At 34.0% G+C, this 24498-nt stretch overlaps 1 protein-coding gene across 1 annotated transcript; it reads left to right on the top strand.

The window, feature by feature from the left end:
• The first annotated feature begins 3380 nt into the window (after positions 1-3380).
• Positions 3381-23776, top strand: LOC131152322 (uncharacterized). Its single transcript, XM_058104150.1, has 11 exons — positions 3381-3920; positions 4355-4444; positions 4528-4679; positions 4784-4877; positions 7724-7794; positions 7890-7996; positions 12720-12841; positions 15747-15835; positions 19638-19697; positions 22487-22591; positions 23124-23776. The coding sequence occupies exons 1-11, from the start codon at positions 3749-3751 to the stop codon at positions 23241-23243; spliced, it is 1182 nt and encodes a 393-aa protein (XP_057960133.1). The 5' UTR covers positions 3381-3748; the 3' UTR covers positions 23244-23776.
• Positions 23777-24498: the final 722 nt, after the last annotated feature.

The raw sequence follows: 24498 nt of genomic DNA, 5'->3' as shown, positions 1-24498 counted from the left end.
TATATGGTTAACTAATTTATTTAACACAATTATAAAAACTAAGAAAATGTAAGATGAATGGAGGAAACAATTTTAATACCTATATACAAAAGTAAATGAGATATTCAAAATTGTAATAACTATTGTAGAATTAAACTTATGAGTCATACAATGAAACCGTGGGAAAAGTTAGTTGAACAAAGATTAAGGTTAGAAATTAATGTCTCAGAAAATCATTTTGATTTTTATGTCTGGGAGATCTACTATAGAAGCTATATATCTTTTAAGAAGATTAATAGAAAAGTTTAGGGAAAAAAAGAGAGACTTGCATATGATATTTATTGACTTAAAGAAAACATATAATAGAGTAGCTATGGAAATTTTATAATGGATTTAAAAAAAAAAAAAAAGGTGTATGTAGTAGGTATATTGATGTCATTAAGGATATGTGTGATGAAGTAATAACTAGTGTAAAGACTATAGATGAAGAAATTAAAAAATTTTCAATCACCATAGGTGTACATTGAGGATCTTGTTGGCTTAACAAGGCTTACAATTCTTATTTTGATGATAACAAATCAAGATAAGTTTGATATGATTTTCAAGTTAAATTGTTTTAGGAAGCAGACAAAGCACAAGCATTTCAAAGCCAAAATAAAAGCTCATGATGGACATACTTTGAAGAATAAAAGTTGATTGAAAGCTCAAAGATGATATATGATCATGGAAAAGTAAGGATTTACATGAAGATCAAAAGATTAGAGTTTTAAGGATGTCTCTATGTAAGTACTTCATGTAAACCTCAATATAAATTAAATTGAAGCTCTTAAAAATAAAAAGAAACTAAGAAAACATATTTTTGAAAGATCTTAAAATATGTTTTTAAGTCAAAATGATAAAAGGTTTCAAAAGAAGAAAGTTTTTAAAGTAAAAAAGGAGGTTCTGAAAGCCAGGCGACTGCCCAATATAGGTAGTAGACTGCCAACAGTAAAGAGAATTAAACTTGGGAGACAGTAGAGTCCCAAGCAACTGCCTAAACCCTGACAGGCACCTAAGTGGTCAACCAGGAAACTGCCTGTGTCTTGGCAGGCGATTGCTAGCCTTCTGGATGTATAATTTTGACTATGGTTGGCGACTGCCAAGTCATGGCAGGCGACTGCCACTCGAACAAATTTTTAAAAAACTCAACGGGAAGATTTTTTAAATGGATTTTTTGGGCTCTACTCTTTTTGAAAACTTGATGTTTACTCCAAGTAAACTTGGGGGGTAAGGAATTATCTTTTAAATATCTATAAATAGCCCCAAATATAATGATTTTAGACATCAAGAAATTTTCTAGCAATCAAAGAACTCTCAAAGCTCTCAATCTCTCTTGTGCTTATCCTATGTTCATTGTTGAATTGCTGCTAATCCCAACTCTAAATTTAAGCTTTCAAAGTTTGAATCTTTCAATACACGGGATATATTTGGTGATCTAAATTCAATTGAGCTTCAATCTCTTTATATTGATTTACATTGAAGTATATTTGTGCTAAAATTGTACTAACGAGCTTTTTTGTGAGAGTGTTTATTGTACACAAATATTTCTTTACTTGTTTCTTGTTTATAAACGATTCAAGGTTGTTGGATCGTTGTGCCAAGTGAGGGGATATTGTTTGGAGAGGCGAGTTCTAGCCCAATCGAAGGAGTGTTGTAAACGGTGTTGTTTCGCCCGACAAAGGAACTGACCTAGTGAATCCTTTGGTAGTTTGCCAAAGACGAGGACGTGCGCTGGGTATAAGTCGAACCTCGTAAAATCTTGTGTTCCTCTCTCTCTCTTCCCTACTTTTTACTTTTCAGTACACTTTATAAACTACGTGGACGCTTTATAATTTCAGAATTCTTGTGTGTTTGGTTGTAAAATAGACTGAAAGATAATTTGTTTTGGTTTGATCAGCATTGATTGCAGAAATCGAAAGGGATTACGTTGGTTGATCATTCTAAACTTATTAAACTGAAAGTTTATTTACAATCTAAACATTGGGAAGAAGTGTGATTGTGAATTTCAACACAGTGCTTATACAAATCCAACAAGCATTGTATGTTACTATAGGGCTATTGTTACAAGAATAAGTGCTTGGTTATTTCATTTTAATTGCGGTTGATTTGGATTGATTGTTTTACACGTACGTTGTGATTGTGTTTGGGTTGTATTCATTGTTATAATTCAAAAGCATTTAAAAAGAACATAAATCTTTTAAAAACCCAATTCACCCCCCCCTCTCGGGAACTATATCCTATTTTCATATCTACTTTGAGTCATTATCTTTTTTCTTTAGTGATGGATCAACTGACTAAGAGCATTCAAAATGAGGCTCCATGATGTATGTTATTTGCAGATAATATTATATTGATTGATGAAACTAGGCGCGAAGTAGAGGTTCAGTTAGAATTATGGAGAGAAATTTTGGAATCTAGAGGCTTTAGGATAAGTAGAAATGAGATGTAATATAATTTTAGTAATGGTAAGAATAATAGCGACAAAGTTAAACTTGATGATGAAGAAATAAAGAATACTTGTAAATTTCGATACCTTGAATCTATTATGCAAGTTAAAGGAGGAATTAAAGATGATGTAATGCATAAAATTAAAACACGTGAGGTAAAATGGAGAAGTGTTTCGAGTGTGCTTTGTGATTGTAAAATACTTTCAAAATTAAAAGGAAAGTTTATAGGATGACTATAAGACTAACTATGTTATATGGGTCAAAATGTTGGGCGACGAAAAAACAATATGTCCAAAAAGTAAAAGTTGTCGGGATGAAAATACTTAGATGGATGACCTGAATAACACTGAAAGATAAATTAAATAATGAACATATTTGCGGTAAGTTAAGTGTAACTTTTATAGAAGATAAAATAAGAGAGAGATAACTCAGATGATTTTGACACTTGCAACGTAAGTCATATAATGCGTCGGTAAGGAAAAGTGAATAAGTCTTTATGGAGATAATTGAAGGGGTAGGTATAAACCTAAAATAATTTGGAATGAGATAGTAAGAATTTTATAGTCCTAAATTTGTCAAAAGAAATGACCTATGATTATATAAATTAATGGAAAAGGATTTATAGAGTCTACCCCACCTAATGAAAATTTAAGACTTGGTTTTGTTATTGTTGTTATATTTTCATATCTACTCAATGAATAACAGTTTGTTTATCTTTTAATCGACAATAAGATTTATGTTCATGTATATTATTTTTAAGTTATAATTTTGTGTCCATTTTATTTGGCATAACAAGTGATAAGATTTTAATGCTCAATTATATCTTTATTACACTAAAAAAATGAAAAAAAGGAAAGAAGAGAAATTTTTTTTATATTTTTATTTATATAAAAAATTAGAGAAAGCATACTACATAAATTTATTTTTCTTGAAAGATATTTTCAAACAAAAAGTTTTTGAACAAATTATATTGAATCTTGTAGAAAAAAATAATATAGTCATCCTCTTTCTCCATCCTATCCCCTGTATCTCTAAAACCAGACTAAAATTCTTTGCCATTTTTCTTAAAAAATGGAATACCCCTCATCAGAATAGTAACGCGACACGTAACCAGCCGCAGAGCGCAAGCCTGGGCCGCCGGTGCACGCAGACTCTCTCTCTCTCTCTCTCTGTGCTCCGTCTTCTTCTTCTTCTTCTTCGTAGCAAGCCTTGATCGTTTCTGTATCGGCATAAAACCTCGACACTCTAGTGAGTTTCAGTGGCTGCGAGTTGCCTTCGAAGACATGCAAGTCGCCTCTACCGTCCGCAGAGTCTTTAGGGTTTTGAGACCACCAGTAACTCTCCACTCTATTCAATTTCTCTATCCTGATGCTCGAGCCACCGAACCTCCTCACAACTCCCCTCGGCAATGGTGGAATTACAGTACCTTCTCTTCTCAAACTCACCTGTTTGCAGGTAACTCCTTATTTTGTTTCATTTCATTTCTATAGCGGTCCGCTCTGTTGAGGATTTGAGGGAAGGAAAAGGAAGGGGATTTAAGCCTTACATTGTAAGCTATTTAGGTATTGGTTGATTAGCTTGCTGAAAGTACTTTTCTTTCTTTCAAGAGCTAAGATCAGTGCTGTTCTTTTGCTTTCAATAGCAAGAAAAATGCTCTGAAAATGCTATGAGAACGGGAAATTCAGCTTACGTCAGACAAAAACTTGCAGTAAACTTAGTCCAGTCAATTTGTTTCGGTTTACTTGGACTGCACGTGATTCGAAATCCATTCCTCTCATTTTCTCTTCAACCAGTTAGAGCTTTTTTATTTTTTTTATGGTGAATGAATTTCAATTTGAGGATAATGATAGTAGCAGGAGTTATTCATGGCGTTCGCTTGCCATTGGCAGTGAATAATTGGCAGCACAGGGGGCAATGTTCTATGTATGTGATGACTCCCAGAGCAACCTTTGTGACTTCTGTTGAAGAGAGTCCCACAGGTTCTTGTTGTGCTTTATTTGATTCGTTTGAGATTTTTCTTAAAGTTTATTTGTTGATATTTTCTTTGTATTGGAGAATGCAGAGGCTGTGAAGGAGCTGTATGATAAAATGCTCCAATCTGTGAATGCTCGAACCATGCCTCCAAATGCTTGGCTATGGTCACTCATTGAAAAATGTGCCAACAATGAAGACATTAAACTTCTGTTTGACATTTTGCACAATCTTCGAAGATTTGTTAGTCACCTATCTTGCAGCTTTATGTGAATGTTACTTTCCTGCATTTACTTTCTATTATTTTTGTTGACTGTTGATAAATATAAGCTCGGGTGTGGTTGCAGAGACTGTCAAATCTACGCATTCATGCAAATTTCAATTTTAATCTTTGTCGAGAAGTTACAAAGGCATGCGCACGCATAGGGGCCCTAGACTTTGGTATGCTCTATGAATGTTTTCCTTTTGAATATTTAGTGTGTATTTGGAAGTACTATGGAGTTCGAATCCTCATGTCATTTTATACATGATTGCAATTCTCATAATGATATGCTCCATTATCTTTTAGAAACCCACATTGATTATGTATTTACGTTGAAATCTTCATCTTTGGGTATGTTATGCTGTATGCCATGATGTGTTTCGTTATGCTAAGTCGTCTATGCATGAAAAAACTGTGAACTCATCAGCGTTTGCAAATGAATAGTATGGAAACTTTGGTTGAGAACATTTGGCAGGAAGGTTATAAGTTGCCTAATTGCGACGTTTATAAACTAATGGGAGCTATTTGGGATTATGTAAAATTGCAAAACTAATAACTCATCAAATATCCAAGTTTCAAAGAATGTAAGTTGCTGCAAGACAGTGTTTTCAAAGCATGGATATATGCTTATTTTATTTTTAATCAGCTAACTTCTCAAGAAGTTGGGATTAAAGCTTGTTTCTGTTGGATGATGTTCTATATTTTCAGTTTAGAAAAAAAAAGCAAAAGTTGTGTATTTTTTAATTGAGTCATAAAAGATCTACATTGGTTTGGGGTTGGGGAGAAGAAGGACAGTTTGGTTAGTTAGGTGGTGCATAGGGGGTGGGGTGTTTGGATCTTGGTAATTTGGTGTCTTAAAGCATTGGTGTTCAGTTAAATGGTTATGGAAGTTTTCTTTAGAGAAAAAAAATTTGGCATGCACAGGATTGGATGGGATGCAATTATGGGGATAAGATATTCCCTTGAGAGTCCTTAGAGGTGTATTTAACAAATTTACTCTCTTTTTGTCTTGGTTACTGAATTTGCTCTTGGTAATGGTCTCATATTCATTCTAGGAAGATATTTAAGTGGGTGATTTTACTCTATTCATTTCATTTCTACTCTTCGTCTTTATTGCTGCCCTTGTTGCATAATGGGGTTATCTCCTCTTTGGTCATTTGGTGTCTTAAAACATCGTTGTTTTTGTAAATGGTATGGCAGTATCCGAAAAAAAAATTTGGCATGCACAGGATTGGATGAGATGCAATAATGTGCATAAGATATTCCTATGAGATCCCTTATTGGTGTATTTAACAAATTTACTTTCTTTTTATCCTGTTTACTAAATTTGCTCTTGGTAAAGAGTCTCATATTCGTTTTCAAAAAGATATTTAGGTGCGTGATTTTACTCTATTCATTTCTCTTCTTTGTCTTTATTGCCTATCCTCTTTGCATATTGGGGTTATCTCCTCTTTCCTAATCATTGATGGGGATAACTTTTCTTGGAATTCCCATGTTTGTAGGTTTCTTAATGATGGGGAGGTGAATGAACTCTTGGTTTGTTGGGTTTGCTTGAGGTTTTTGGTCTTTCTAACATGAAGGATAATTGATTGCGGTTTCTTCATTCTTCAAGGGAGTTTTCTTGGTAGTCTTTTTTCAATCATTTGATTCATGTAAATGTGTCGTTTGAGCTTTATGGTTGTATTTGCAAGGCCAAATTCCCCTTGAAGATTAAATTGCTTTTATTTGCTTGGTTGTTCTTAATAGAGTTAACACCAATAATGTGTTGCAGATTAGGAGCCTTCTAAGGCCTTTTTTTTTTTTTTACTTCACAAATGTGCATATATCTATATATACAGATATATTCGCTCTATTGATTCAAACTTGATATCTAGCCTTAGATAGTGATAGTATCAACTCTTATGGCCATGTTCTATCTAGGGGAATAAAAAGAAAATAGAAATTCTCTTTGGAGGGATGGCTGAGTGTTCACAGTCCTAAATAAGTAAAAGTTGCCAAAAAGCGAATTCTATGGTGGATGTGGGGTATAAATTTTAAAGGATAATTAAGAAATGAACATATTCGCAATAATTTAACCAATAACCATTGTGTCGGTAGAGATAAGATAGGAGAGGGGTGGCTTAGATAGTTTGGGCATTTGAAAAGTTGGCCAAGTAGTGCACCACTGAGGAGGATTTAGTTAGTTATTATACTGGTAGTAGAAGAGTTAGGGATAGACTTAAAGTGACTTGGAATGATATAGTGAGAAATGATTTAATAGCTCTTAAGCTAGCCAAGGGATATGTCTCTGATTTTGTGAATTGGAAAAAAAAGATTCATATAGTATAATGAATCTCTTAAGCTAGCTCTTAAGCTAGCTTGTTGTTGTTGTATAATAATATTCTCATCTCTTTTTGAATTTTTTCTATTTTTTTTGGAGTTTTTGGAATAAATTTGTGGCTTGTTTGGGGAGAGTTCGGAGTGCCCTTATTTGGTGGAGGATTTGTTACTTACTTTGTTTATGGTGCTTGGTAGGAGTGGAAATGGTTTGGAGTGCAAGAATTGTGGGGGTTTTTCCTATTTTTGGTATTTGGTTGGAGATGAATGCTTGTATCTTTTTTGGGAAAAATGCCTTTATTTTTTCTTTGGGATAGGATTCACTATTTTGCTTCACTTTGGGCTTTTGCTGATAGGTGTTTTAAGGGGTTGTGCTTCTTGGGTTTACAGCATGATTGGAAGACTGTTACTTTGACTGTATTTTTTTTTTGTTTTTTTTCTTTCCTAGGAGGATTTCTTATGCTCTTTTGTGTTTTTTAGATGTACATTCTTTCTTCTTTACTAATATTTCTTCTTCTTTTTTTACCCAAAAAAATATAAAAATAAAGACACATCTATATTCAAATGACTTTGTGCTGCACGATGAATTCTCCTGCATTATGGTGTCTCTAAATTTGCAATGCTAAGCTCAATTTGAGATAAGTGAAAGTGTCATGCATTGTTCAAAAGACAATTACATTTAAATAATTAAGTATTGATTTGTTTAAAGGGAAGAAGGCATTGTGGAAGCATAATGTGTATGGATTGACTCCTAGTATTGGATCTGCCCACCATTTGCTGGTAATTGACGATCTATGACTCTTCTGTAGGTTCGTTTTGGGTTATTTGTACTCACAAATTTATGTGTTTTAAATGCTTTATGTGATGTGACTTAGTTGTACGCTAAGAAGCACAATGATGCCAAACTTATGGTAGAAATAATGAAACTTCTGAAAAGGAATGATCTTCCACTGCAAGCTGGTACAGCAGATATTGTTTTCAGGTACTCCCCTTAAGAGGTATTTATGCTGTTCATATTTGTATAGTATACTTTTGAAATAAAAAATCATTTATTTATGCTGCATGAAACTTAGGCAAATTCTCTCTCTTTCATTGTTTGGGTTATTGCATACTTTGTCTAGACTCTATTGTCAATTTGCATGTGCTTCAATTTATATAGCATTCAATCCTAGTGGCTGGCATCGCAGTTGTTTAAATTTTATGTTTTTCTAAACAAATGTCAAAAGCTCATGGTGCTTGACAGGGCCATGCGCTAGATGCTGCATGTCACACTAAAAATATTACACATTAGCACACTCCACCTTTGTTGAACATGTATTTCTGAGTGCTCGTGTGCAATTGTGTAATATGCTTGTGTTTCTGGAATTGTTTTACAGGCACATATGTCCATTGTATTTGCTAAAACACTTCCCAAATTGTGATTTTATTGATAAAACTCAATGAACTGCCTACTTTAAAAACCTTTTTCTTGGATTACATTGAATATATTCAGTTCTATTGAATTGTGCAGCTAATGTGCTCTAGGTTTAGGATAATAAAATATACAGCCATTAAGAGCTTCTAAAGGAATTCTCTCATTGTTGTTTTAGTATTTTTTTTTTTTAAATTTATAAATAAATTTTGAGTTTTACAGGATTTTTAATTTTCTTGAATGTGTGAGCTTCTGCATAATTTCATAAGAGTTACTTGATTGGTGAAAACTAGTTTATTAATTTTAATTTTTGGGTTATTGTCTATATGTTTTATTTCTGTTTTGGTCCTTCTGATTTTCTGTTATTTTTATTTTTATTTTATTTTTATTTTTTTAAAATTTTTAGAGGGTGAGGGGGTGTTTGTGTATTTTTTTTGTTGGTCTGTTTGTTTGCAATATGACTAAATGAGTTGGATATGAAATGTTTGCCTTGGTTCAATTTGAAACAAATAAAACTTCAAATTTCAAGCTTCCCAACTCTTTTTTATTTTTATTTTTAAGTTAGAATGTTGGATTATGGTCAGATCTCTAGATTGTTACAACAACAGCAATGACAACAAGACAATGAGCCTTAAGTCCCATTAGGTGAGGCCGGCTATGTGAATCATTTTTACCAATTGATTGAAGGCATTTCCTTGGCCAGCTTAAGAGCTGATAAATCCTTTCTCACTATTTAGCTTGCATTTCAAATGTCTAAACCATCAATGCTGCCCCTCCCTGATCTTATCTTCTACCAGTGTTATGCCTAACTTATTGTGAATATGTTCATTCCTTAGTTTATCCTTTAATGTTATACCACTCATCCACCTTAGTATTTGCATTTTGGCAACTTTAACTTTTTTGATATGTTTTTTCTTAGTTGCCCAACATTTTGATCCATAAAGCATGACTGGTCTTATAGCCATTTATAAAACTTTCCTTTTAATTTTAAGGATATTCTATGATCACATAGCATGCCTGAAGCACTCTATTTTATCCAACCTGCTTTAACTCTATGTATTACATCCTCCTCGATTTTTCATTTCGCTGCCATAATAGATTTTAGGTATCAAAATCTGCTAGTGCTATTAATTTCTTGTCTTCTTGACCATCAAGTTTAATATTATCTCCAATATTCCTTTTTACATGGCTGAATTTACATTTCATGTATTTTTTCGTATTCTACTTATCCTAAAACCTCTAGACTCTAAAGTTGTTCTCTGTGGGTCTAACTTGGCTTCTACTCTACTCCTATTTGCATCAAACAAAACAATATCATCCGCAAACAACATACACCTTGCCTATAGGATCTCATTTTCGATATTCCTAGTGTTCATCAATTACTAAAGCGAAAAGATGAGAGCTCAAAATGGAATCTTGATGTACATCTACTGTGATTGGAAATTCTCTAGACCTCTTACAGTCCTAGCACTAATCTTTACTCTATCATACTCATACATATTCTTAATGACATCATTATACCTATTTCATGCTACCTTCTTTTTTAAAATCCATTAGAGAACTACCCTAGATACTCCATCATAGGCTTTCTCTAGGTCAGTAAGAACCATATGCAAGCCCGTTTTCTTTTCCCTAAACTTTTCTATTGATTTTTAAAAAAAATAAATAACTTCTATTATCGATCTCTTAAGCATAAAACCAACTGATTCTCTGAGACCCTCATTTCTAATCTTATTTATTGTTCAATTACCCTTTCCCAGTCTCATTGTATGATTCATAAGTTCAATTTCGCGATAGTTATTACTTATTACAATTTTGAATGTCACATTTGTTTTTGTATATAGGTATTAATGTGCTTTTCCTCCATTCATTAGGCATTTTCTTGGTTTTTATAATAGTGTTGAATAGATTAGTTAACCATATAGTTCCATTATCCTGTAGACAATTGCAAGCTTCAATTGGGATGCTATGCCTTGTAAATCTTTGAGTCTAAAATGTATGTTCCTAGGTTTAAGTGATTATATTTAAACTTGCTAAAGCTAGAGAAAAGAAGAGCAAGGATTTAGGAAATGTAAAATGTATAAAAAGTGAGGATAATATTGTCTTGGTTACGGATGAACACATAAAAGAAAGATGGTGAAGTTACTTTAGTAAGTTGTTTAATGAAAAATCAAATAGAAGGCTTAAACTTAGATTTGACAAATGCGGAAAAGACTAAAAATATGAGATTTGTTTACAAAATTAGAGTTGATGAAATTAAGTATGCACTAAAAAAGATGAAAAATGGGAAAGCTATAGGATCGAATATCATCCCAATTAAAATTTGGAAATGCTTAGGTGATAACGGAATTATATGGTTAACTAATTTATTTAATACAATTATAAAAACTAAGAAAATGTTAGATGAATGGAGGAAAGACACTTTAATACCTATATATAAAAAGAAAGGAGATATTCAAAATTGTAATAACTATTAGGGAATTAAACTTATGACTTATACGATGAAACTATGGGAAAGGGTAGTTGAACAAAGATTAAAGCTAGAAACGAAGGTCTTAGAAAATCAATTTGGTTTTATGCCTAGGAGATCTACCATAGAAGCTATATATCTTTTTAGAAGATTAATGGAAAAAACTTAGGGAAAAGAAGAGGGTCTTGCATGTGGTATTTATTGACCTAGAGAAAACATATGATAGGGTATCTAGGGAAGTTCTATAGTTGGTTTTAGAAAAAACGGGTGTTTGTAGTAGGTATAATAATGTCGTTAAGGTTATGTACGATGGAGTAATGACTAGTGTAAGGACTATAGATGGAAAAACTAGAGAATTTCCAATCACCATAGTTGTACATCAATGATCCACTTTGAGCCCTTAACTTTTTGCTTTAGTGATGGACCAATTGACTAAGAGTATTCAAAATGAGGTTCTATGGTGTATGTTGTTTACAGATGATATTGTATTGATTGATAAAACTAGGGGCAGAATAGAGGTTGAGTTAAAATTATGGAGTGAAGCTTTGAAATCTAGAGGCTTTAGGATAAATAGAAATAAGACAAAATATATGAAATGTGATTTCAGTAATGGTAGGAGGAATATTGGAGACAAAGTTAAACTTGATGATGAACAAATAAATAGCACTTGTAGATTTCAATACCTTGGATCTAATATGCAAGTTGAAGGAGAAATCGAAGATGATGTAATGCATAGAGTTAAAGCAGTTGGGTACAATGGAGAAGTGCTTCAAGTGTGCTTTGTGATTGTAGAATACCCTTAAAATTAAAGGAGGAGTTTTATAGGACAGCTATAAGACCAGCTGTACTATATGGATCAGAATGTTGGGCGACGAAGAAACATAATATCCAAAAAGTAAAAGTTGCTAAGATGAGAATGCTTTGTTGGGTGAATGGTATAACACTGAAAGATAAATTAAGGAATGAACATATTCGCGGTAAGTTAGGTGTAGCTCTTATAGAAGATAAGATAAGTAAGGGACGACTCATATGGTATGGACACTTGCAACTTAGGTCACATAGTGCGCTGGTGAGGAAGAGTGAGTTAGTCACTATCGCCCGGGGGGGGGGGGAAGTAGAAGGAGTAGAGGTATACCTAAACTTGGAATAAGATAGTGAGTAAGGATTTAATAGCCTTGAATCTGTCAAAAGAAATGGTCCCTGATCGCATGAATTGACAGAAAAAGATTTATATAGTCGACCCCACCTAGTGGAAATTAAGGCTTGGTTCTTTTGTTGTTGTTGTTGTATGAAGTTAAGTTATAATGTGTGGGTCTGTTTAACAATGTTTAAATTTATGCATGCAGTTGGATCTCTGTTTGATTAAATCAAGCTGTATCTAGGTTCGAGGAATTGTTTATCTCATTTATTGGTTTGCATCCTTAGAGAAGCTTCTGTCTTGAAACAATGGTTTTCCACTTAGATGTGAAGTTGAATCCAGGGTCCATGTATTTTGTCCTACTCTAAGGTCTTCACGTCATAGGTTCTCCCCTATGTTGCTGTACACACACCCTTGCTGCACTGCCGCAGCCACTGTTTTAGTGGATACTCATGCCTTTTCAGCCAATTATTAGATGGAATTTTACATTTTTGTCCTCATTGATTCAAAACAAATTTAGCAAGTCAATTCATATTGGAGATGTTAAGATGCTAGATCATGATCATGATGTATCTAGGTACAAATAAAATTTTGTTGACTTGCTTCTTCCTTTAAAAATCCATAATATTGTTCTAGTCTGCCCTTAATATACTTTCTAATTTTGTATTTGAATTGGCTAATTGCAGCATATGTTACCATACAGATAACTGGCAGTTGATCTCTAAGTATTCGAAGAAGTTTGTCAAGGCAGGAGTAAAACTGCGGCAAACTACGTTTGACACATGGATGGAGTTCGCTGCCAAAATAGGTCGCTACATAATATATATATTTTTTTCTGGTTTGTCACTTAAAATTTGTTTTTCTGTTTTGTCCTTCTCAAGTGTTTGGTGGTGGAGCAGTTCATATAGAACCTAGTCGAGCGTGAAGCTTAAAGTGTTCAAAAAATTAATGGTTGAGTTTTGTATGAATCATACAAATTAGGCTGTCTAAATATTAATAATTACAGTGAGAATATATCAGTACCATCTAAGGATTTTCATTTTTTTCTACACTCTGCAGTGACCTTGATATACCCAATTATAGGAAGTAGCAGAGTCTAGTTCTACTTTGTCAAAAAAGAAAATCTTTTTTCGTTGCTTTTTGGGTTTTAGTTTCAACTAGGGTTGTGGGAACTTCACCTGAATTAATAATGTGTTGGATGTTGTTAGGCATACTAATTCCACCCCCATGCTCAAAACATATTTTACTTTTTGGAAATATGAACTCCAATTACTGAAATACCCTTTTTTCCTAAAACACAAATACACTGCATGAGCTAGTTACCATTTTTCTGCTTCATCATAGGATATTGGAACTTTCTTTCTGGTTGGGATTGCATAATTTTCAGTTTCAAAATGGGATATCTTGTATACTTGTATTAATTTATTCCATGAATATGAGTTGTCAAGATTTTTTGTTGCTTTTTTCTTGTTGTAATGCATTATCGAATTTGTCTATCGCTTTGTTTACATTTGTGCGGAAATCAAGCATAAACTGCCTTGTTTCTTGGTAAAATCATGCATAAAACTTTCTAGTAAGCTTCTTTAGCTTTGTCATTCTATACCCCATAGTCATTTTAATTTACTTTATCCTTCTTCTTTTTTCTTTTGAGGTGGGGGCTGCGGATCAAAGGGCTGCAATTTAGCCAGGCCGAGCCAAGCTGACCCTTAACATCTTGAGGCTTGGCTCATTTAGTAAACGACCCTTAAAGTCGACTCTGAGCTTAGCTCATTAATTAAAAGAACTGAGCTCAGGCTATTAATTGAGTGTAAATGAGCTTGAGGCAAGTCTAATCCTGTTCAAAGATTTTCATTGTTTATTGATGAGCTTTAAAATTAAACCTAAAATTTTTTCGTTTATGTAAATAAACAAACATTTTAGTTCATTTATAACCATAGGTGTAATATTACCTAAAATTTTCGTTAATGTAAATAAGCAAACATTTTAGTTCATTTATAACCATAGGTGTAATATTTTTATCTATGTTTTACTGTCTTATGTTACGAAAAAGAATTTAAAAAAATAAATAAAAATATGTGATTAGTTGAGGACTAGAGAGAGTACTTTTTGAAAAATATGTATGAAAATAATGTCAACTCAAAATGAGCTGCAAATTGAATATGTAAATTAATAAGCCCATAAATGAGCCAATGGATGAGTCAGTTTTTTAGCCTATATACAAAAAAGTTCATGAACTTACTTGATTAGTTAACTTGTAAGCCTATTAAAGCAAGCCTATTCTTTGAGTTTTTGAACAAGCCAACCTGCAAGATCGTTGAACAAGCTAGCTCGCGCGGTTGGTGACCTAAGTATCATCTAGCTCAAGCTGGGTTCGTTTAATCTTTGAGCTTCAGTGCTTAGCAAAAAAAAAAAAAAAAAAAAACCTTTGAACTTTAGCTTTGAGCTTGAGTTTGGATAATTTATCTAAATGAATGAGTTAGAAAGAGATATTATTGACTCGAGCACTAAGTAGCTTGTGAACAACTAACCTATTTGCAGCCCTAGGGAGGGGGTGGAAGATGGAGAATTTACACTTTTGTTTAGCTCATAAACTTGTGATTCATAATAAAATAGACATTTTGGAAGGCAGAAACATCAATGCAGCTGCTATCACATTAGAATGCTGTCTTTGAAGAATTAAGGTTCTTATTGTCAAGGTGTTAATGTCCTATTTCTCCTATAATGTATTTTACCATTGGAAAAATGTATATGACTGGAACTCACACTTTCTTAGTGAGGATGCCACCTTGACCAGTTCATAAGATGTTTTGAGCCCTTGATTGAAGTCTATTAGCACCAAGGGAGTCCTTGTGTGGCTTCATATCATGATTGAGCACCAACTTGACCAAAAGCTTAAGTCATTAGGTCTTGTCCCATTCCATGTGCATAAACAACTCCTTTTTTCACTCTCTTTTCTCATGTGGAGAAACCCTTACAAAGAGGATTTTCCTAAAATCTTCCCCTCACTTGTGTGTTTGTAGCACACCCTCTCGAGTAGAAGTCATTTCCTTCTTAGGAGCAAATATCAGTTTTCCATTAGTTACTTTGGGCCTATTGTGCCTTATGTGTAGATTGCATTCATGTGCCTTTCAAATCAATCCTACCTCTGCCCAATCATGAACCAGTGGCTCTGATACAATGGAGTTGTTTGGCGGGCTTGATATATAGGTGAGCACCAACTTGACCCACAAGCTTAAGTTGACTTGGGCCCATCCATTTATTAAGCCACTCCTGTCTCTGTTTTGATGTGTCGGTTCTTGCAAGGGGAATTTTGAGCAATCTCGTACAACTAGATGAATGGTTCATTGGGCCGGTGGCCCTTTCCTCAACTGTATCTTTTTGTGGACTATGCTTTGGGGAAAGAAATTCTAGTTTCATCTTTTACTTGGAGTAATATATCCATATGAGTTGAGTCAAGCTATCTAGAATTCTGATTTTTTTGTGCTTCAAATGGATGATTCCCTCCTTGTGGTTATGGTTGGTGAGAGGAAATACCAAGACTTGGGTTCAACTCTCCTTACAATCTAGAGACCATCGTTGTCTTCTAAACCCCTCTTCAAAGTGAAAAAAAATAAAATAAAATAAAATAAAGCCTTGATCATGCTTACAGAAATTATAACTTTTCTAGTGTTTCAAGCTTAGTTCATCAAGTGTTTCAAGTTTATGTTTTACAGGTGATATTGAGACTTTGTGGAAAATAGAGAAATTGAGATCAGACTCAATGAAGCAGCACTCTATTGCAACTGGGATTTCATGTGCTAAGGTAATCTACTTTATATGTGTTAAGATTTGATAAAAATGAATGACCTAACTTGAAAATAGGTCTCTCCCTTTATTTATAATACAAATTAAATAAATTCTAATGACAATAATACTCTTACTAACTCTCACTAACTAACATGCTAACATGCTTAATAATAATACTAAAAGACATAAATAACCTCTCCCCCTCAAGTTGGAGCATAAATGTCATATGCTCCTAGCTTGTTACAAATGAATTGAACATGAGCATCCCCCAACACTTTGGTGAACAAATCAGCAAGTTGCATATCCGATTTCACATAAGTGGTAGGAATGAGCTTTTGCACAAGTTTCTTCCAAGCAAAGTGGCAATCAACTTCAATGTGTTTTGTCCGCTCATGAAAAAGACTGGGTTGGGGGGAATATGAAGAGCAACTTAATTGTCACACATCAACTTCATGGCTGACAATGAGAAATACTAAATTCTTCCAACATGTTCTTCAACCAAACAAGTTCACAAGCTGTGTGAGTCATAGCTCTGTATTTTGATTCAACACTTGACCTTGCCACGACTATTTGTTTCTTACTCTTCCAAGAAACCAAAATACCACCAACCAAGATACAATACCCGAATGTGGATCTCTAATTGGAAGGCGATCCAACCCAATCTACCATTTGTATATTCATGAATATAAGTGTGACCCGATCATGATATAAAATACCTCTCTCGGTTGCACCTTTGAGATATCTCAAGATGCGAATTACTGTGTCCTAGTGACTTGTCCTCTTCGGAGAACCTAGAAATTGACTCACAACACGTGTTGCAAAAGATATATCCAACTAAGTGACTGTGAGATAATTAAACTTTCCAACAAGTCTCTGGTGTTGTCCAATATTAGGTAGCAAATCACCCATATCCAACACTAGCTTGCTGTTAGGATCCATGGGTGCATCAACCGGTTTAGATCCCAACAATCCAATTTCATCCAACAGGTTAAGAACATACTTCCTTTGTGAGAAAACAGTTTCCATACGAGATCTAGACACTTCTATACCCAAGAACTATTTCAACGGTCCCAAATTTTTGGCTTGAAACTCAGTCTTTAGAAAAAGTTTGAGACTCTGAATACCTTTATCATCATCACCTATAATAACAATCATCCACATAAACAACAAGAAGGATCCTACCCAATGAAGTATGACGATAAAACACAGAATGATTCACAACACACCGTCGAAAACTAAAGTACTTTAAGTACTATAGTACTAAAACGACCAAACAATGCTTTGGTAGAATGTTTTAAACCATATAGAGCCTTCGTGAGCTGAAACACTAAGCTTGACTCCCCCGGAGCAACAAACCTAGGTGGTTGCTCCATATAAACCTCCTCCTCAAGGTCATCATGCAAGAAAGCATTTTTCACATCTAATTGATGCTGAGGCCAATGACAAGTAGTAGCTAAGGAGATGAACAGACATACTGATGTAAGTTTGGCAATTGGAGAAAAAGTATCAAAATAATCTAGACCATACACCTGAGTGTATCCCTTAACAACAATCCTTAACAACAATATGGGCCTTTAGGCGAGCCACAAAACCATCAAAGTTGACTTTCACAGTGTAAGCCCAATGACAACCAACGACTGACTTGTCAGAAGGAAAAGGTACCAAGTCCCAAGTACCATTGTCATGTAAAGCATTCATCTCTTGAACTATAGCATCCCTTCACCTAGAATGGCCTAAAGCTTTCGAAATAAATTTCAGAAGGGTAGTAGATGATAGAGCAGTAACAAAACAATAATAGGAGGGTGATAAGGAGTTATAACAAACACAGTTGGAAATGGGATTCTTGAGTACATGTGCGTTTACTTTTCCAAATAACAATAAGAGAATCAACATAATGGGGAGTATGATCATCAGACGAGGAAATCAAAGGCGTGGTAGTAGAATCTAGAAGGGACTCTTTTCCTTGGAGCTGCCTTCGTGAGTACGCCTACAAATTAGGATGATCAAGATGATGAGAAGGACTCAAACTACATGGAGATTGACATGGTTGGTTGGGTAAGGATAGTAAAGTAGAATATGGAAGACTGGAAGAGTAGGCAAAGGAAGAGACTCATTAAGCTCAGAAGCACTTGGTGAGTGGGTGTAGTAAGATGTAGGCTCAAAGAAGGAAATATCGGCAGAAACAAAAAAGTGATGCAGCACAAGACGATAACAATGATATCCATTTTGAGTATATGAGTAGCCTAGAAAGACACATTTTGTAGCACGAGGGTCCAACTTATCCACCCTAGGAGTTAGTTGATCAACAAATGACACACCCAAATATTCGAGGAGGGAGAGAAACTAAAAGTGAAAGAGGAAAGAGAATAGAGTAAGGAAGTTTACCACTAAGAATAGAGGATGACATTTTGTTGATCATATAACAAGCAATAAGTACAACATCACTTCAAAACACATTAGGTACATGCATTGGAAAAAGTAAGGTGCAAGTGATTTCAAGAAGATGTCTATTTTTCCTATCTACAACCCCATTTTGTTGAGGAGTGTAGGCATAGGATGGTTGATGAACAATACCAAACTGAGTCATATAAGTAGTGAATTGTGCATTGAAGTGCTCGTTAGCATTATCACTTTGAAGTATTCAAACTAGCAAACCAAATTGGGTCTTCATTTCAAAACAGAAGGCACAAAATACATGAAATAACTTAGAACGATCTTTTATTGAATAGAGATTAATGGAATACTGCGAAAGCATGGTCAAAAAAAGGTTGAAATTTTTTAGTAGAAAACATGCCTAATAGTTTAATAATATTGTCTATAGAAGGAATCATAACATGGTAGAGGGAAAAAATTAGGGAAAAAGGTGATCGGAAATTCACTCATGCGTCATAGTGTGGGGTCAGCTCTGCTGGCATTTGGCCGGTGTGTAGGGGGCTTGGGGGCACATGAGGGCTCCTCTGGCAATGGGATTTTGTGGGGTTTGGCTTTAAGGGGTTCTATGGTGTATGGTTGGTTTTGTGAAATAATGTGGGGTGGAGGTGAATCTGGGAAGGACTAGCGCGAGGATCGTGTTTTCTGGCGATGGCCGAGGGGAATAGGGTTTAGGTTGGATCACGCTTAGATACCATGTTAAGATTTGATTAAAATGAATGACCTAACTTGAAGATAGGTCACTCCCTCTAATACAAATTAAATACATTCTAATGACAATAATACTCTTACTAACTCTCACTAATTAACATACTAACACACTCAATGATAATAATACTAAAAACATAACTAACTTCGAACAATCAATTTTAGATTCACTCATTCTGATACAAAAATGAATTTTGAACACAATATTAAAGTGCACTTAATCATGATCTGATTTTAAGATCGTAATTGCGGGGACTCATGTTCCTTCTAGGATGTTCAGGTTCTATGCCAATGATTATGCGTATTCCATAGTATGTACAGTTTTATTTTGGGATGGTCATCCATCCGACCAGTAAATAAGACCGCATTGATTTTACGTGCACGTGTGCAGACACACATGTATGTATGTATGTTTGTAAACATGTGTGAACATACACGTGTTTGTTATTCGTATGCGTTGTCACACTCAGTAATTGGTTACCCTCAGAATATTTTGTATAATTTTTTTCTTGCATAAATACGTGTACGTGTGTGATTGAAGATGTGTGTATATATATATATATATATATATAGATTTCTGTGGAAGTAGCAAAGCATATTTCTAGTTTTTAATTGGCAATAGAACGGTCATTGCTGTTGACTGCTTTGTGTTGAGCATTGTCTTTTAATTGTCATTGCAGGGATTTCTACTGGAACATAAGCCTGGGAATGCTGCTGCCATGATTGAAGCCCTCAATCAGGTGTCTATTTTTCTTTATGATTTGAAATATTACAGATATTATAGGAAAATCCCCAACCCCACAAAAAAGACTAAATAAATAAATAATTAAAAAATAAAAGCAAAAAGAAAATGAAGAAGCAAAAAAAAAAAAAAGTGAAGAGATGTTAGAAAACTGATTATCTTTTAAGAGTTAGAGAACTACTGCTTAATTTTTATACCTGATCATACAAGTAATAAAGCAGCAATATTTTAATTTTGTGAAAATTCTGAGAAAGGGTTGGGCCCTTAAAATTTAATCTATTTTGTCAGATCCATGTCATAGGTAGCTGTGCAGTAAAGCAGGTTTATTTTAATTTTGTGAAAATTCTGAAAAAGGGTTTATCTCTTAAAATTTAATCTGTTATGTCAGATCCATGTCATAGGCAGGTGTGGTTGAATGGTTTTATTTTATCATGTAATAATGTGATATGGTTGCTACAGAGAAAAGAAATTCATTTATCCTGGCGTAATGTAACATGCATCTGCTATATAACTTAAAAGTCTTTTTTTTTTTCTTACATGAGTTGTGGGTGAATGGCTGTGAGTAATATTATAAGGATTGAAGTCATTACATTCTTATTTTAAGATATTGAGTGTGAGAACCAGAATGTTCTAATGAAAAGGATAGCAGTAATAAGGTTTATATTCATTGGATGAGGTGGAGGTAGGTTGGAAATGGGAAAAAAAATAAGAAAAGCAAAGAATTTATGATGTGAGGAAAAAGAATGTATATTGTGGAATATCCTGAGTGTTCAGAAGTGGGATAGAAATGAGAGGTTCACAAAGCTAAGGAGAATAAAAAATGGGGTGAGGAATCAGATGATGATGGTGATGCCACTTGTGTGTTTGATCATGATGGTTTTTTGCTTTTTGATAAGTTTTGGGAAAAATATGACTTATGTTTCTGAATTGCCTGATTTACTCGGGGATATATCATGTGTGCCATGTTCTTGGATGGATGTTTTGGACAGCATTTCTACCTTTGAGGATGACGAAAGGGGTAAATCGAAACAGTGAAAGGATGGGATTTTGCCCTCTCCTGTGGAGGAGATAAATTGAAAGAGCTTCGAAGCTCAACAATTTATGGATAAGATGGGAACCTGGCTGTCTGTTCCTTGAAATAACAAAGCTTGCAGGATGGGAGTAAAATGAAGATGAAGAACGGCCACAGTAATTAGCAAATCTGTGTTTGGTGAATTATGATGTGAAGGGTTTAAAGAGGGGTTTTCTTATCTAGCTTTTAATTAGATTTTTGTTTTTATTTTGCTTTATTTATTTTGTCAAGGATTTCTTTCCCTCTTTTAGGCTGTAATCTCATTCACTTTCTTAGTACAACTTCTTTAATTAACAGAAGAAAAATGACCTATTTGGAGGGTGTGGAATGATCTATTTGGCCTATTTAGAAGGAGTTTGGTGTGTTGGGAGTTGTGGGAGATTTTTTTGGTTCTCATTTTCTGGTTTTGATAGGGGTAAAGATGGGTCAGCTTTGTGGAGATGTGCAACTTTGCTGTTTTTTGGGAGATTTGATTAGAATTAATGCTCGTATTTTCATGGTAACAAGAATGGTTTTTTTGTATGCTTTGGGATATGATTCAGTATTTGTACTATTGTGGGCCTTTGCAGCAGGTTGTTTCGGAGGAGTCTTTTTTCAGACTTGCCGTGTGATTGGTGGCAATGCTGTTTTGATTTTGATTTTATTTTATTTTTTCTCCCTTTTATCTTCTAAGGAAGATTTCTTATGCTTCTTTTTGTACTTCCTTTACTCTTTAATAATTTTCTTACTTTAAAAAAAAAAAAAAATACTATTAAGGTGTAGTATGTATTGAGAAGTTGTAGATCATATTGAAAGCAATGTGAAGGAGTTGAAGACAACCTTGTGAAGGAACACTAGAACTAAATCTGTGGCAACAGCTATGGTTCTTCTGATCTAAGTGTTAGCATAACAGCAATTATTATTATAATACTTTTTAAAGGGTGAAATCTAGAGACACTCCCTGAGTTCTTTGAATGTGACTTTGAACCCATGTATTTTCTTACAACCAATGAAAAACCTCAGAAATGTTATATTGGGGAAAAAAAAACAGCGGAGGGATATTTTTGTCAACAAAGTAATAATCTTTGGAGGTTCTTTAGTGGTTTATCTCTTTGATAGTTTGTCAAAAAACTGAGGGGGTTCTTGGGTAGTTGGAAACTTTGAGGCTGTAGTATATTAAAAAAACTCAGGTGTCTCTTTGGAATTGACTTATTTATTTATTTATGAAAATATAGTGTTGGAGCGTGTTTGATTTAGGAATACTACTCTAATGTGAGCATTGAACCAAAGACATCCTACCACCATCATTTAATTTGAAAATATTATAATAATAAATGTTGCAGAACCACCACTGTTGGTCCAACATTCAGTCCTTACCTTTTTAAAATTAAAATATAATAGTGGAATGTGTTTGATTTTGAAATACTTCTCTAATGTGAGGAATTGAACCAAACACATCATGCCACCATCTTTTAATTTCAAAATGTTATAATAATAAATGTTGCACAACCATGAGTGCTGGCCTGAGATTCGGTTTTTTTTTTTTTTTTTTCTTTTGCTTTTGTTTTTTGTTTTTTGTTTTTTTTTTTGGTTTTTTTCTTGTCCTGTGCACCTTCCAATTGCTCTTTTATCTAAATAATATTTCTTTTTGTATCTTAAGATTTCTCCCTTTTCCTTGCATTATATGTTATTTTGGTTGAAGCAGTTGTAAAATTATTTTATTTTCTGTATGCCAGAATTTAACTGATGCAAAGAGGCCCGGTCTCATGGTTGAACTTCAAAATCTGGTGAGCGAATGGCCTTTGGAAGTAATAAAACGCCAAAAGGAGGAGAACAGAAAGGTATACTTTTTTGATAATGTTACTGCGCTGTTCCTATTGGAAAAAGTTAGAAAAAAAATTGGTTCATTTATGATTTAAGGTTGGTTTTCTAGATGTAAGCCCATGGAAAACGAATTGCTGCTCTGGCTTGGACATTTGATAATGTTTGCTTCTGCTTTTGTTCACATCATAGAATTTTGAAGAAATTTAACTGCTTGTTGAAAGAAGAAATATTGTGTTCGTGGATCCTTATAGTACCAGCTAAATCATGCTATTTAAAGTTTTCTAGCATTGAGTATCGAGTGAGATGTGCCCCTTTGCTAGCTCATAAACTACCAAGAGGGTGTTATAACGGAAACAATATTGACTATTGAGTTTCTTGGAATTGACACTTTTTTTCTGGTTATCATGGGAGTGGACATCTTTTAATGCCTTTGACATTGGGGAGGCAGGAAAGGGTTTTTTTTGTGGCCTGGGTGATGTTTGGTGGGTTCCTGCATCTGTTGAGAAATCTAAGCTGCTTGTTGCATCTCCTCGTTTTTGTGTTGACCAGGCACTAGCTGCTGCTCTGCAAACTGATATACCTGCCATGGTTAGTTGTTTACTGAGCACGGGTTTAGAGGTGAGCGCGAGTATGGAAGATCTAACCAAGGAAGGCGGAGTTCTATGTTAAAAGTGCCAACTACCAAGCTGGTGAATGTTCAATGCATGCTTAAAAAGTCTGATGTTGCAATCTTTAGCAAAGAAACGATGTGAGACTTTGGTATTTCAGCTAGTTATCGCAGATATATATCGAGCACTTTGGTAACTTTATCCCATCCTGCAGGAGATTTGAACTCAGAGCTTGGATAATTTTGTCATCAACACAACAATTTTGTTCAATACTCTTTTTTTTTTTATGTATTTCGTTTGATTCAGTTGATTAAGCTTTGTTTCAATCATTTTCTACCCATGCTGATTGCGTGCGTGTGTTCATTGTTAGACAGAGGGAAGACGATAATAAAGTGAGGATTTTTTTTTGGGTGATTTAGTATATGCAACCATGTAAGGCAGTAAGAACTCATGGAGCGAATCAATTGCCATTTGAGTAATTGTATCATTGCGGAAGTGTTAATGGTGCCTTATCTGAGACATTTTAATCTCTAGCCGTTGTAAATTTATTGGCATTTCAAAATAATGAATTGTGATGATAGTAAATTTCAATTATGTTTTTTTTGCAGGAATTGTTATCTACATAAACAATATTTTCCTGAGATTTCCTAAGGTTTGTAATATGTGGATCTTTGATATATGAAATTTTAAAAATTTATTGACTTTTCTAAAGTTGTTGCAATGTCTCGAAAAAGGGTTTGAAATGACGAGAAATAATAATAATAAAAGTTCAATACAGTTGCCACTAATCTATTATTTATTTAGATGTAATTAGTTTATCTAATTAATACTTGTTGATTGGTCTCTAGACTAATCTTAGGTTAAGGAACTAGTGGTTTTGATTTGTTTTTACTAGAATATGGATCAAGCAAGTGGAAGGTACTAGTCTTTCCTACACACCTATTTTATGCAAGGTGTCATTAATTATAAATTACTCTTAAATTGAATCTAATGGTCATTAATTAATTTCTTATAAAAATTAATAAATTTTAAAATTTTAAAAGAAAATGTAAAACAAGGCGTGATTTAAGAATTTTTAAAATTATCAAGGACGCACTATTGGAGTGTACTCTTATTAAGCACCAATCATGATGGTTTGTTTTTCATTTTTTTTTTTCGTATGTATATATTGCCCCATTGAATGGTTTCTTAAAGCCAATTATTGGCTCTAGGTCTTTCATACTAGCAAAATTATTTCCTATATTCCTACATCAAACACAAGCAAAATAAGATAAAATTTGAGAAAAGGTGACAGTTAAGGATGATGTAATGAGGTG

Source organism: Malania oleifera, chromosome 3, assembly GCF_029873635.1.
Source record: "Malania oleifera isolate guangnan ecotype guangnan chromosome 3, ASM2987363v1, whole genome shotgun sequence".
NCBI classification, from domain to species: Eukaryota; Viridiplantae; Streptophyta; class Magnoliopsida; order Santalales; family Ximeniaceae; genus Malania; species Malania oleifera.
This window is presented reverse-complemented; position numbering and strand designations above follow the sequence as displayed.

What these genes read in the sequence shown, in the direction of transcription:
- LOC131152322 (XM_058104150.1), top strand. Translation starts at nt 3,749, where the DNA reads ATGCAAGTCGCCTCTACCGTCCGCAGAGTCTTTAGGGTTTTGAGACCA. An exon ending in CTGGGATTTCATGTGCTAAG is followed by an intron (nt 15,836 to 19,637) that starts GTAATCTACTTT and finishes TTGTCATTGCAG; the next exon opens with GGATTTCTACTGGAACATAA. An exon ending in AAAAGGAGGAGAACAGAAAG is followed by an intron (nt 22,592 to 23,123) that starts GTATACTTTTTT and finishes TGTGTTGACCAG; the next exon opens with GCACTAGCTGCTGCTCTGCA.